General features: G+C 45.4%; 1 protein-coding gene across 1 annotated transcript in view; it reads left to right on the forward strand.

The window, feature by feature from the left end:
- The first annotated feature begins 2,503 nt into the window (after positions 1-2,503).
- Positions 2,504-14,068, forward strand: part of LOC119322329 (apoptosis inhibitor 5-like protein API5) — a 15,458-nt gene continuing 3,893 nt past the window's right edge. Inside the window, exons 1-12 of the mRNA XM_037595828.1 lie at positions 2,504-2,671; positions 2,751-2,915; positions 3,910-4,006; positions 4,085-4,150; positions 5,728-5,807; positions 5,878-5,952; positions 6,036-6,185; positions 8,769-8,834; positions 8,926-8,991; positions 13,120-13,230; positions 13,376-13,462; positions 13,541-13,647. Of these exons, the coding sequence (XP_037451725.1) occupies positions 2,585-2,671; positions 2,751-2,915; positions 3,910-4,006; positions 4,085-4,150; positions 5,728-5,807; positions 5,878-5,952; positions 6,036-6,185; positions 8,769-8,834; positions 8,926-8,991; positions 13,120-13,230; positions 13,376-13,462; positions 13,541-13,647 (1,157 nt within the window). The 5' untranslated portion in view covers positions 2,504-2,584. The remainder of the gene's footprint in view (positions 2,672-2,750; positions 2,916-3,909; positions 4,007-4,084; positions 4,151-5,727; positions 5,808-5,877; positions 5,953-6,035; positions 6,186-8,768; positions 8,835-8,925; positions 8,992-13,119; positions 13,231-13,375; positions 13,463-13,540; positions 13,648-14,068) is intronic.

The following is a 14,068-nucleotide window of genomic DNA, read 5'->3' on the forward strand; positions in this document are numbered from 1 at the left end:
GGTAATGATTCTAATGTTCATGAGAATATGATGCTGCCTAAATTTGATACATTTGTTTTGCTTACAAATGAAGGGCCTAGCTTGAAGAAGGATGAACATTGGAGCAAGAACAAGCATGGAGATGATGGCATGCGCAAGGGGAACAAGAACGGAGTTACAGGTGATGATTTCAGGTCTTTGAAGCCACCATAACGAGTGCATGAAGCCTTGGACGAAATATACAAGATGTCACTTCATAAATTTCGTCCAGAGGCTATTATAGGTGCTGCGTCACCTTTTTATTGGGCCAGGCCCATGTAATTTCGAAATACATAAGTATAGGCTATTTTTAGAGTCCGTATGTGTGGGGAAACAAGAGATAGGGTTGATTTTGGACCCCTCCACCAAGGGCCATGAAATTCCCCCTCTCTTCCTCCATATATACAGCCCTTAGGGCACCGTTTAGACTTTGGGGTTTTGTTTAGATTAAAGTTCGCCATAGCTGCAACTTCGCGTACTTCGTTTGTGTTCAGCGACCAGACAAAGGCGTCACAGAACCCCACCTTGATCAATAAAGCTTTCATCTTATATTCGCAATATCCAGATTGCAATCTTAGTTTCTTGCTTGTTCTTCGTTTGCTCGCAGGAAACAGACCCTCGTGGTCAGGTTGATCGTGCTCCGGCGTGGTCAATAACCTCTCGGAGTTGGTTTAGCGATTGCTAAGGCGCGACGTCCTCGCACGTTCGTAGTCGGATCGTCAAAGTCGACTTCCACCAAAGCGATATCCATCATCTCATCGAAAGACGGGACACCTTTGCCTCTATCACTACCGCGCGTCCACTGCTCGCCATCTACATGCCGAGAAGCCTGTAGAAGCGGGTGTAGTCGCCGCCGCCGCCGCCGTCGTCGTCGCGCGCCCCATTGAAGACATCGTCCCTACTGCAACCCTGCCTAGGGTCACGGACGCGCGACTGGGAGCTGGACGGCCCGACCTCTTCCTCCTCGTCGCTGTCGGGGACGATGACGCCACCCTCCTCGCGGCCGCGTCGTCGGGCCTGCAATTCCGCGTACGCCTGGCGCTGGCGGCGCACCTGCTCGCGGACGTAGTCCTCCTTCGCCCACTTTAGGGCGGACTCGTCGTCGGGAGCCACCATGTCGGCGTGCTCCGGCTTCACGGGGAGCAGGCCCGGCTCAGGCTTTGGCCGGACCAGGCGAAGGGAGCGCGGGGAAGGGCGGGCACCCCCGTTGATGACTAGGGCGCCACTGCGGGTGCGGCGCCGCTGCGGCGTCTCGTCCGGCTCTGGCTTGATGGGGCAAAGAGCCGGCGAGCCGGAGGAGAGCGAGCCGGAGCCCGACGACGAGGACGTCGGCTCCATTCGCCGCGACGTCCAGGAACTGCCGCGGTGGCGAGAGAAGGACGACCGCGTTGGGTACTCCAGGTGCGACACGTTGCCGGTCTCAATGTGGTCGAGGACGGCCTCGAGGGTGCGGTCGTGGACGCCCCATCACTCGCACCGTCCTTCGGCGTTGAGGCGGCCGCGGGAATGACGTCGTTGACGGAGGTGATCAACTCCTCGCGGCGGCGCTGGAAGTACATCGTCCACAGCGTTTTGCTGTCGGGCGCGTACCTCGGCTGGTTCCGCTGCTCCTCCGTCAGGGAGGAGCGGATGCAGGCGATTTTCGCCCGCCGTGGCGTCCCTTCGGGCACCGGCGGCATCGGGACGCCGGCGGCGCTCAACCTCCACGCCCCCGGTACGTGCATGTCAGGGGGCACCGGGTAGCCTCGTAGAGGAGGCGCGTCTCCGGCTCTTGGAGATGTCGGCGGCCGAAGCCGTTCGCCACTGCGCCATCGCCTGGGAACATCTCGGCCATCTTTGCTTTGCTCGTCGGCGGGAAGGGGGAAGATGGCTTTTGCGAGAGGGGGAGGGTGTGGCGTTCACTGGCGGGGAGTGGGCGCCTTTTATAGCCCAGGCGGGGTGGCCGGGAGGCGGCATGCCGGGCGACGCGTGGCGGGAGCGGGCGGGATGCGCGTCGGCGGTGCCTTCACTGCGTCGCCCGTGAGGCATCAAAGGAGGCTGACCGGCGCGGCAGCGCGGCAGCCTTGGCCAGCCTTGGCATTGATTCCCGCGGGAACCGAGGCGATGAGGGCGACAAAGCGGCGTCTCGCCGACTCCTGCCCCCGTTCGCGCCAAAACCACTTGCCCCGGCGCCCCGGGCGCCCCCCAGCGCGCCGAATTCGGTCTGGATCCACCGGCACTAACTTCGGCCCAAACCGGCGAAAAACGGGCTCTTGAGGACGCGATTGAGCAGTTTTTTCAGCGCCGACGCAAAAAAATCGCCTTGGGACGCTGTGTTGGGGGCTTGAGGGCGCGGCTGGAGATGCTCTGAAAGTCCGTTTTTTGGTCCAATTTTTTTGCCATAATCTGGAGATTTTTCCAGAATCCGACCCCTGCCCAGTTTCTTCGTAATCTTTGACCCTCAATTGTTTTACGATGGCTTTATCCCCTTGGCTACCGCCGGACCATCTCTTTTCTCTTCCTCTAACCCCTTCGTAACCGGAACCCTAACACCCAAATCCACCACTCCCCGCCTCCGCCCCCTCCCATGGCAACCGCCAACGCCGACGCTGCCGAGGTCGAGCGGCTCTACGAGCTCGGCGACCGACTTTCCTCAGCCAAGGACAAGTCCCAGGTGTGCTTCTCTCCTGTGCAACCGATCCATTCCAGGGGCTCCTTCGGTCTAGGGTTCTGACGGGTTTTTGGTCTTGCAGCACGCGGCGGACTATGAGGCGATCATAGCGTCGGTGAAGGGGCAAAACGTTAAAGCGAAGCAGCTGGCGGCGCAGCTCATCCCCCGTTACTTCCGGAGCTTCCCAGCCCTCGGTACCTTCGCCATGGAAGCAATGTTCGACCTCGTTGAGATGGAAGAGCTCGCGGTTTGTGTTCTCTCTGTCACTCTCTTCGTAGTTGATGATAATAAGTAGCTCGGCATTGGTGGACGCATAGGTTGAAGGACGATGAACACTAGCATTTCCTTTTTGCGTTAAATTGGTCTAGGATTCAGATTGGACTCGCTGGAAACTAGAAATTTATGTTAGAAGCTTGTCTGTGGTTTAACTTGGTTTGTGACCGGTATTGGTTCCTATAAAATTTCCCTCCCCTTCTGCTTGCTCCATGCTTTTCTGTTGCTGATATTCATAGCTCTGCTCCGAGGAGACATGTACCGAGAGTGCCATTTGAAAGTCACTTCTTTGTGTCAAAGACAATCACCCGCGTTGAGAAATCTAGAATAGTTATGCATTCAGGCATTGTTTTAGAACCTTATGCACCCCCTCCCCCTAGCCTTGCATTGATCCTTAACCAGCAGAGCTGATCTGTTAATGCTTTATTAAGCAAAAGGCTCAGTGCAATCAAACATTGCTTCGATTCTCGTTTTGCTAATAGCTACAATGGGATCAAATCATCAGAACAATACCTGCACCTTAAAAAAAGTCTGTACCTGTAGAAATGTGAGTGAGCATTAGATGTACATCGTCAGATGGCACAGTGAATATTTTCTACCAATGCTGATGTCTAATTATTTTTCAGTGAAGTGATCGTACAAGAACTATTTTCATTATAAATGTCGGTATAAAATGTCAGTGGGGTCTGTGATGTCTCTGTGCGCCCTATTCCAGTTATTTGTTGATGGTTGCACCTTATTAACATCAGGCTATATCCAAGATTATAATAGTTTTTGGATAGCTACCGTTTCACAATTTTCTGATAAATGTGTGAAAGATACAAAATGCTTTATCTGTTTACCTCTGAATGGTTTTCATTTGTCAAAGGGCTGCTGTTATTATGTTCACTTTAGAACAACATGAATTTATTCATCATAAGGTTGTATGTATCCACATGAATAACTCTCATCATTAAATGTACTTACAGATCAGAATACAAGCTATTCGTGGGTTTCCGCTTCTTGGCAAAGATGCAGAGTTCATCTCAAAAATTGCAGATATTCTTGGTCAGCTCCTTACAAGTGGTACAGCTTTTCTCCTATCTTTTCTCAGCTCGAATGTCAAATGTGGCTATGCTTCTCAAGTTCTTTCTTGCATTTCAGAGGAAAATGTGGAGCGTGATGCTGTTCATAAAGCACTCATGTCCCTTATACGACAAGATGTTAAAAGTAAGATTCCTATCCTCATCTGTTGCTTGCTTACAGCTTTTGGAGTACTTTGATATGCATCCTGTTGTTTGATTACCGGGCCTGTGCTGAAAATTTCTGCCATCATTTTCTTTGGGGATGTGGACTTTCAGAGTAGAAAATTGATTTTATCATTGTCCTAATCCTCAAACTAAAAGAAGTTGTGTAAATTGATGCCAAGCCTTGAGATAACAACCTTATATGACGAATTTCTTGCTTTTCAACTATTGATGATGTTTATTTTACCAGATTAACCCAATTGGCAATTTACTGGACCTTCACACAAACTCTAGAAACCCATAAAAATGGACCCTGTAGTATTATGTTTATTGAGTGGTGCTCTACTGCTCTATTTATTGATGTGCATATGAAATTCTGCACTTTCTTGACCTTTTCTTATATATCGCAAGAGATATGGGTAGGACGCTGGGCAGAATCCACTTTCATCACTTCAAGGTGTTCTAGATTGAGGGGTTTAAATTCAAGGCAGGTCCATATGCATAAGGATTAGTGGTGGGCCCACTATTTCTTATGCTGCTCGGTCACTTCTATTCTTCTGTTGTTTGTAGCAGCTAAATTTTGCGCAATACTCAATAAATGGCATAATCAGGGGAGCGATTTTAATCTTTGCTCTCCTGTTAGTTTATCATATGTGGCACACCATCTAACTCTATAAGTTAGCCGCATATGCATTTTGACACATCATCTAAGTGTTCTTTATGTATTAGAAAACTCTGCGTGGTGCAGTTGACATATTATCTGAATAGCACTTGATATGTATTTTCCTGGTAGAAATACTTTTAGCCACAGTATATCGCACATCCTTTTTGATTCTTACTAAAATTGTTAGTTCTGTACAGCAAATGTTGAACTTTTAATAGCGTGCTGTGCTGATGTTTTGTCTTAATTCAACCTGTGAGTTCTATTATATTGATGATGAGTAACACCAACTTGTAATTTCTTTGTTATAGAAGCTTGTAATATCTTTTTTGCTGGTAGTGTTCACTTTGATGGGCTGCAAATGTCCTTTTTGTATTACTCGTTACACCATTTACCTCTTCTGTTTCTTCACCTTCATTTTTATTGACTTGTTGCTAGTCAGGATTCTGCTTAGCATCTATTTGGAAAAGCATGAAGCTAGTAAACACTCAACTATTCCACATTTCCCATATACATAAAATAACAAGAAGACGCAGGTTCATCTTTTCTTCAGTGAAACCAGCCACAGCCCACATGTTCCTATCATTAATTCTGTTATTAAGAGTAATCAGGATTTTTTTGACTTAACCTTTGGATGATACTGGAGTAAAACTATATAAGTAATGTTCCAGAATGATCGTTGAACTAGCGTCCGAGTTTTTTTTTGCCATCATCTCTTTGGACTGTAGTTACTAACAAGGTTGCCCTGGTCTACTATGAGGGCTACTATTGTCTTTTGATCACATTTTTTTGTTCATTGTGCAAAGAGTATAATGTCATGTAAACTGGATGTAGAGGTTAACATATATGCTTTTAACTTCATCAAGATCTTATAGTTGCTTTTACCGTCTTTGGTGTAGATTCGTTGCAGCCTTTATTTAAGCACGTGGAGTCAGGATCAGAGATCCGTGAAAAGATTATTTGTTTCCTCCGAGACAAGGTACATAGATTGCACATGCTCTAGGCTATCAACCTTATTTTCTGAGTATTGATAGAGTTAAAATTTTCAGGTTTTTCCTGTCAAAGCAGAGCTACTAAAGCCTCAAGCAGAAATGGAAAGATATATAACTGATTTGATAAAGAAAGTATGTACTAGAGCTACCATTTTCTTGTTTATTTAATTCCCATATTTTTCTGACACACTTTTAACAAAAAATGTATGATTTAGAGTGTACAAGATGTTACTGGGCTGGAATTTAAATTATTCATGGATTTCCTGCGGAGTTTGAGCATATTTGGGGATACTGCTCCTCGAGAATCCTTTCAAGAATTAATTGAAATCATTCAAGCACAAGCTGATCTCGATGCGCAGTTTGATGTAAGTATGCTATTTCAACATTCTAGTAATAAAATTTATATGTGTGCATATAAAATACCAGAAAATTCGGTTGCAGTCATTGACAAAAGGAGATTTTGGGAGTTTGCTTGTCTTGGACCCAGCCTTTATCTAATGCCGTATTTTGTGTTGTCTGTCAAACTTCTTGTAATTTGATTATGTGAACCTTAGAGCTAGGCTAGATAAAGAATTAAAAGCACAATTGCTCTGGGTTAGTCAGCAGCATACACAAATAATTGGTATCACTAATTGAAGTTAGCGGGCATCATTATACCTCGGTGCCAGAAGGTGGTATTTTTCGGTAATCATGGAGTGAAGTTGTGTTCCGCCCACATTCATAAAAAAAGGTATAACATGCATGCCAAATTCAAGGACTACGAGTCGACGAGTCGTTGAGTCGTTTCGAGGTTGAGACTCATAGACTAATCGGACTAGTCTTAGACTAGTGCTAGACTAGTCGACAAAGTACTGTAGTAGTCAACTACTAATACCTAGTAGCAGTATGTAGTAAACTGTACAGCACATTACAGTATATACAATAAAACCAGCAGTGCTAGCCAACGCTCGCTAGGCCCAGCCCAGTGCAGCTCAGCACGCCACCCCCAGCTGGCCCATTTGGGCCCAAGTAGCCAGCCTACTTAGCCTACTTCCCGTCCCAGCCTCTGTAACCCTAGCTCCCGATTGATCCCGTCGCCGCCGCCTGCGCCATCAGGCACAAAAGTGCGCGCGCGCGACCCGCGCCTCCGCCATTGGCGAGCCCGCCGACCACCGCCGTGCATCCTCTCCTCTCTCTCTCTCTCTCTCTCTCTCTCTCGTCACAGGGCCACACGCGCCTACGGGGCACGACCATGGCCGCCGCCCGAGCACGAGCTCCGGCCGGCTGCCGCGCTTGCTTCGCCATCCGCCGTCCCGGCGGCGGGTCAGTGGGTGCTGGCGGTGGCCTCGTCCAGGCGGCTCGTTCTCATAGCTCGCTCTCCAATTTTCCCCTCCCAAATTTGAGTCGAGCGACTGTCGTAGACTAGTGTCTCGACCACTTGACTCATCAAATTAGTCTACACGAGATTCGCAGTCGACACCACAGTTGCGACTCATAGACTAGTCCATCGACTAGTCTCGACTAGTCCTTCGGCTCGTAATCAGTGCCAAATTTATCCATTTGGCGGACCATCTGTAGCATTGGCTGGTCACCGTTGGTAGATGTTATGATAGTTATAAGACTCTTTGCTTTAGGGCAGTGGATGAGGGGATGAAAGGGCACAAAAGGGAGGTATTTGAACATGGCCATTCGGGTGAATATAGTAATGGTGTCGTATTGGTTGGTAAAATAGCCTGACTTCTAGACTTTACTGGTAATGCAAGCCTCCTAAAAATGTGTTTACTAAAAATAAGCTGGCAAAGACTTGTGGGCGTGGCACGTAATTTGTTGGAAGTTGTAAGTGCTAGGTGATTTGTTTTGCAATTTTGAGGTGGTGCAAAATATCTCTAGACATAATAAATTTGTTGTTTCCTTTAATGCGAGGTGGCTATATTTGAGAACATGAATTAAAACACCACTTTTTTTTGCGTGACTTTCTGTATAATGGCTTGATTTACTTCCAAATTGCATAATAGGCCCAAGCTTTGCTAATTTATAGTTCAAGATGAGTGTGGGCCTACCGAATTCCCAAGCCGAGATCACTACTGTCCTGAAGATGAAAACAATTCTATTCCAGACATTTCATTTGGTATCCATTTGCACATAAATTGATACTAGTAACCGTGCACGTGCAACACACGTGTCAATTCATTCACAAAACCTCATTATGGCCAAAACTGGTAGTTTTTCATGTAACAAATTTTGGAAGCCAACATTGCACTAAACTGAAATAATTCAGAAATCTAAGGAATGCAATCCTTCAAATAATAATAGTATCTAAAGACTGTTCTAGTTGCATACAACAGAGTGTATCATTGTTTTGTGTCCTAAATCTAGCAGAGTCAGCCTGCAAATACATCATATCTTAATATCCTTGAGGCTGAGCTCCCAGCATGTGTCATGTGACTCACATTGAGCATGGAACACCTGATGGAGAACCAATTAAGAGAACCAAAAGTCCGAACTGATGAAGAAGGCCGGGCAATCCACATGTCCTTCAACACCCTCTCTTACGCGCGGCTTGATAAGGCCTAAGTATGGACAGAGGGCACACAATCTTTTCTATTTAATTTGCGAAAGCAGAGACTTGAACCAAGACCTGTTGGCACTGATACCACATTAAGTTTCATACAAGATACATGAACCAAAAGTCTGAACTGATCGAGAAGGTTGGGCAATCCACGTATACTTCAACAGAAGTATCCTTGGTGTAGCAATTCTTGCTTTGTGCATCTCATTTTCTGGGTTAGGGGTGAGTAACAAAGGTGCATATTGATGTTGCACAATCGTGACCTTTCCATATGTTGCTACTTATCAGTTCCTGTTTATCCTTTGTTGTTAGTAGTTGCAAGTTCTTAAGTTTGAAGTTCGTTTCTAAAGTACCTTTGTTTTGAGGTTGTGGATTTTGCTTAGGATTACTTCTCTTTCAGGTTTCTGATATCGATCATATAGAGAGGTGGACCTCATGCATCTATATGGCTCTTCCTATCTTCACGGTATGGCCCATTCAGTCGAACAATAATTAAGTCATTTATGTTATTATTGTTGAGCATTGAATCATATATTGGTGTTCTTTGCTTTCTTCAGAGAGGTGCATCAAGCAGCAAGTTTCTCAACTATTTTGCTAAGCAAATCGTTCCAGTTTTCGATAAGGTAAGTTGCTTCATCTTGTACCTTGCATCCTCTGCTTCGTATAGGAAGAAGCAAAAGAACACTTTGTTCTTATTAGGGCAAATTTGTGCTATAATTTTTTTTGTTGGTATATACTCCCTCCGTTCCTTTATATAAGGTGTATTTGTTTTTTGAAAAGTCAAACGAGTGCAAGTTTGACCGAGTTTTTAGAAAAATATATCAACATTCACAATATGAAATTTATATCATTTGATCCATCATGAAAAGTAGTTTCATATTTTATCTATGAGGTATCGTAGATGTTATTTTATTCTATAATCTTGGTCAAACATTTAAATCGTTAACTTCCACGGAAACCTATACACCTTATATTCTGGGACGAAGGGAGTAGTAAATTAGTGACGACCGAATGCCTCCATGGCTACAGGAACATTTGTGTATGTTTTTTTATCATTTTGTGACAACATCTTGCAGTATAGTGTACTTTCTGTGCTGATTAAGCTCAACAATTCATGATAATTTTAATTGAGATTGATACTCCCTCTAAAACGTGTCTACATACATCCATATCTAGACTAATCTAAGACGAGCAATATGGATCGGAGGGAGTACGTGTCTTTTGTGACCTTTTTTGTTTTGTTATATTTTTGGTTTTGTTTAGAATATGCATTTCTAGAAAACTGCACGAAATGACCATAGCTTAGTGTAACTAACACCCATCCCCACCAAAGGGTTGTTGATACGGGGCAAGCCGTTGGGTGGCCCGACCTTGACGAACCGGAGGTAGATTTGAGGAAGAACACGAGGAATCACAAGGAAATCAAGGGAAAACACATGGATAACTAGTGATGCCAAGGCAACACCCTTTTGTAACCGCAGATCCACACCACACAGTTCATGTTGTTTCTTGCAAATCCAAGGGAGAAGCAAGAACAAGATGTGCAGTTCTTTCCCAAATCCTAAGACAAGGAGGTCTTGAATACCTTGGGAAGAATCTTCCCCTCAAGCGGAGGCCTTGATCTCCACTAGGGAAGTCATCTCCATGTAGGAGGAATCCCACATGGGGAGGTACATGAGCAAAGGCTCTATGACTAGTTCTACTTTGCTAACCCTAGGTCTAAGCGGGGGAGGGGTATATATAGGTCCACCCATGAAGGGGCAAGTGAGGAAAGAGAAAGATACATGGGTTGGTGGTTCCAAAGCTGCGCGCCCTGTATTATCAGGCCTTTCTGGCCGGTATAACCTGTCGTTGGGCAAGGCGCGGGGTCGTCGAGGCAGTCGGCGACACGGTCGTCAGGAGGCCGGTGTAAGGTTACACCAGTACTTCTTCCTGGGAGGTTCGGGCACTGGCTGATTACACCAGGACTTGTACCGGGACTTCTTCCAGGAGCTCTCGGATTTGAACCGGTTATGCCTGCTAGGTTGGACCGGTTATACTTCTATTCAAGTCTTCCTTCGTTTTGCGCTTCCGTCTCCGCTTCCAGGCTTCTCTCACAGGTGGTGTGGGCGCTCTCTTGTGCATGACCTACTGATGTAGGGTGGAACCCTAATGGCCGATCTTTCACGAAATGGAGGGGATTTCCCGAAGAACACGATGAACACAAGAGAGGAAAAATACTCAAATCAACGAGATCCAATCATACGTGTGCTAAATCCACATAAGCAAAGGGGAGATACAAGATCCAAAGTCAACAAGGGAGGATACACGGTAGCTAGTTCATCCCAATCCGTGAGGAAAGAGGTCTTGAATCCACTAGGGGATCCTTCCATCAAGAGGGGTCTTGAATCCACTTGGGAGATCTTCTTTAGGAGGTCTTGATCTCCAAAGGAGTAGGGATAAGTGGATGAGCAAGGCTCAATCTCAATGTTGAGCTATCACAATGCTAACCCTAAAACGTGGGCGGAGTTGGAGTATATATATTCTAGGGGTAGGTGGAGTTACATGGGCTTCGGCCCAAGTCATGCACGCAGGCAAGGTCCGCATGATCCGGGCGACCGTCCGGATCGTCCGGATGTGTCGTGGAGGCAGTGGCTGGTCCGGTCGTCCGGGTCCTGGTTCGGATGTCCGGCTTTGTCCGGATGATCCGGGAGCTGGTCCGGATGATCCGGCTTCGTCGAGGAGGCTGCTGTAGTCTTGGTGCGCGGTAGCCGGATCGTCTGGGACTTGGTCCGGATCATCCGGGCAGCTCTTGACTTGCTCGTTTTCTTCTCCATCTTCATGTTCCTCTTCTCCCTTCGCTCGACCTTACTCCTTAGCTTGTCCATGGCTAGTTTCTTGGTAACTGAGTATGCAAAGTGTCTCCGTTTGAGGTAGTAGCCATGTCTTTTGTGTTTCAAAAGGGAATTGCGAGAGAAGAGATGTTACCTCGGTCTTGAGAGCTCTTGCACGTGCACGTGTCATAGGTCCACTTGGCACTTGGGGAGACGAAGGTGGGTCCACGGGGATGACCTTGGGATGCTCCGCATCATCTCCTCCCTTGGGAAAGATCCGACCTCGGATCAAAATCCTCATCACCATGGAATGGAGATAGGTCCGTGACACTGAAGATGTCACTCACGCTGTACTTGTCGCGTGGGATGTCGGTCTTGGAGGCGTTATTGTTGTATCGTGCTAGCACCTTGAAGGATACGTCGGCTCGTGCTAGCACCTTGAAGGGTCCGTCGGCTCGAGGTGTGTTCGGTTGAGCTGTGGATTCTGAAAAGTCTACAATTAGCTGTGAGAAAGCTGCTGTGAGTTGAGAACTGTGGGAAAGCTGAAAGTTTCATTGAAACTGTTGTGAAACTGTAGATTTGGAAGGAATTGTTTGTAATGCCTGTGAGTCTTGAAAGATTGTTTATATATGCTTTAATAGACCATAAGGCAACAATTTGTACACTGGTTGGCACTACAGATGATTTATTTGAACAACTATTTATAATGTTGCAAAGTATAAAAAATATAAATAGAGCGATGCCGTTTATTATTGTAAAAGACATGGAGATATTATGTCGGAATTTTCTCCAACAAATGCATGTTTTAACTTGTGTTTTTTTTAAGAAATGTATTTTTTTTTGAGAAAAAACACACCAAAATATTTTTACTGGGTCACATTGTTACATTACATCAGCACAACAAGAAATGAGCCACTGTGTTAAACTCTTTTGAAACATTACACACATCTGCCAGATGGCGATGTCCATCTTTTGATACACATTTGCTCGGAATTTTATACCAACCCCATTGTTCAACCAGTAAACAAACACTTCCAAGTTCCAAAATTATAAACATCCACCTAGTTCTTGTTGACTGTAATCAACTTACACTGAATGACCATGAATCTGCTATTGTTGGTCAGTAGAACGATCGGGAGACAAAAATCAGAGTGCCCTCGTGGCCACTCTCTCGCTGCCCACCTCCCTGGCATCTGGAACACATAACAGATTACATGGAAAAAACTAGCAAGCAAACTCCATTCACATGTGATCATAAACATGCACTCAATGATATATGCTCACAGTATCCAATCAACTAGATGAGGGATGTACTCAATGCCAAAAAATGAGGAGAAAAAGGAAGGAAGAGGGAGGGGAGCTACCTTGCTGTGGAATGATGCGGCGGCGCAGGCCGGATGGAGCCATGGAGGTGCAGCACGAGGGGAGGCTCATGGTGCGGAGCTAGGGGACGGGAGCAACCCTAATTCAGGACCTCTCGTTTGGGGAGGAGACGAATTGCACGTGCGGGGGTGGGGTGTGTGTGTGTGTGTGATGGAACTGAATTAGGGTTGACATACCGGCGGCAGGTGTGTAAAATTTTCGCCAGTTGATTGGCCTCAGCAGCTGCAGAAAATACACATACGAGAAGTTGTTGTGTTTGCAGATTATGCCGTGGGGAAACAACGTTTGGTTGGCTTCCAGCTTTTTAACTGCTGGAGTTGGTTGGAAAAGCTCAACCAAAAGGACCCTTACTCATCATTGCTTAGTCTCTTAAGTCTTAACAAGGGCCGTGCGAAATTCACAACAGACGAATTTTACAATGCTGTTCAAGTTTCTAGTTATGATTTTTTGTCGTTGCTTTGTCAGTATCCTGCATCATCTGGAGTGTTTTTCCTTTTGAAACTATCTCTGCTCTTGCGTGTTTCAGCATCAAGTGTTTGTCTTTACCATTTTTAGATTCCGGAGGAGAAGAAACTGGATTTACTTAAGACAGTTGCTGCTAGCTCGCCATATGCTGCAGCACAAGATTCACGCCAGCTGCTTCCATCCGTTGTTCAATTGCTCAAGGTTTATACATTTCTTATTTCCGCTAATGTTTCTAAAGCCCAATTTGCAAGGTTTATTTTGTATGCTCAAAGATGTTCATGAGTTTCTCATTTACAGTGAATACAGGAGTAAAATTTCTATGTTGATCTCAATTGTTGTTTTGCAGAAGTATATGCCTGGGAAGAAGGTAGATGATATTAATCACAATTATGTCGAGTGCTTGCTATACACTTTTCACCATTTGGCTCATAAGGTTAGATAAATGAAATGTTTCTACTATGATTCATGTCAGTTTCTTCATGACCTTGTGCTGACCTAATGTGTAATATAGACACCAAACACTACAAACAGTCTCTGTGGTTACAAGATCGTTACTGGACAGCCATCAGATAGACTTGGAGAGGATTTCTCAGAACATTACAAAGATTTTCTTGAGAGGTACCTTGCTATATACTCCCTCCGTTCCTAAATATTTGTCTTTTTAGAGATTCAAATGGACTACCACATACGGATGTATATAGACATATTTTAGAGTGTACATTCACCCATTTTGCTCCGTATGTACTATGTAGTCACTTGTTGAAAACTCTAGAAAGACAAATATTTAGGAACGGAGGGAGTACATGGTACAATAATTAATTGATATTGATGATTTATTTTATTTGTATTTGCATTCTTTAAAAATCTGTTCTTAAGCAAAGAAGTCTACTTGTAAGTTACCATCATATTCACATGCTTCAGTTTCATGTCTCACCATCTCCTCACATGTCATTCTTATATCCTAAACTCAGCTTGATTAAATTGTTTGGCTTTGTTTCATTTGCTGTACTGGCCACTTCTTAAGAATATGCCCTGAGAG

Source organism: Triticum dicoccoides, chromosome 6B, assembly GCF_002162155.2.
Source record: "Triticum dicoccoides isolate Atlit2015 ecotype Zavitan chromosome 6B, WEW_v2.0, whole genome shotgun sequence".
NCBI classification, from domain to species: Eukaryota; Viridiplantae; Streptophyta; class Magnoliopsida; order Poales; family Poaceae; genus Triticum; species Triticum dicoccoides.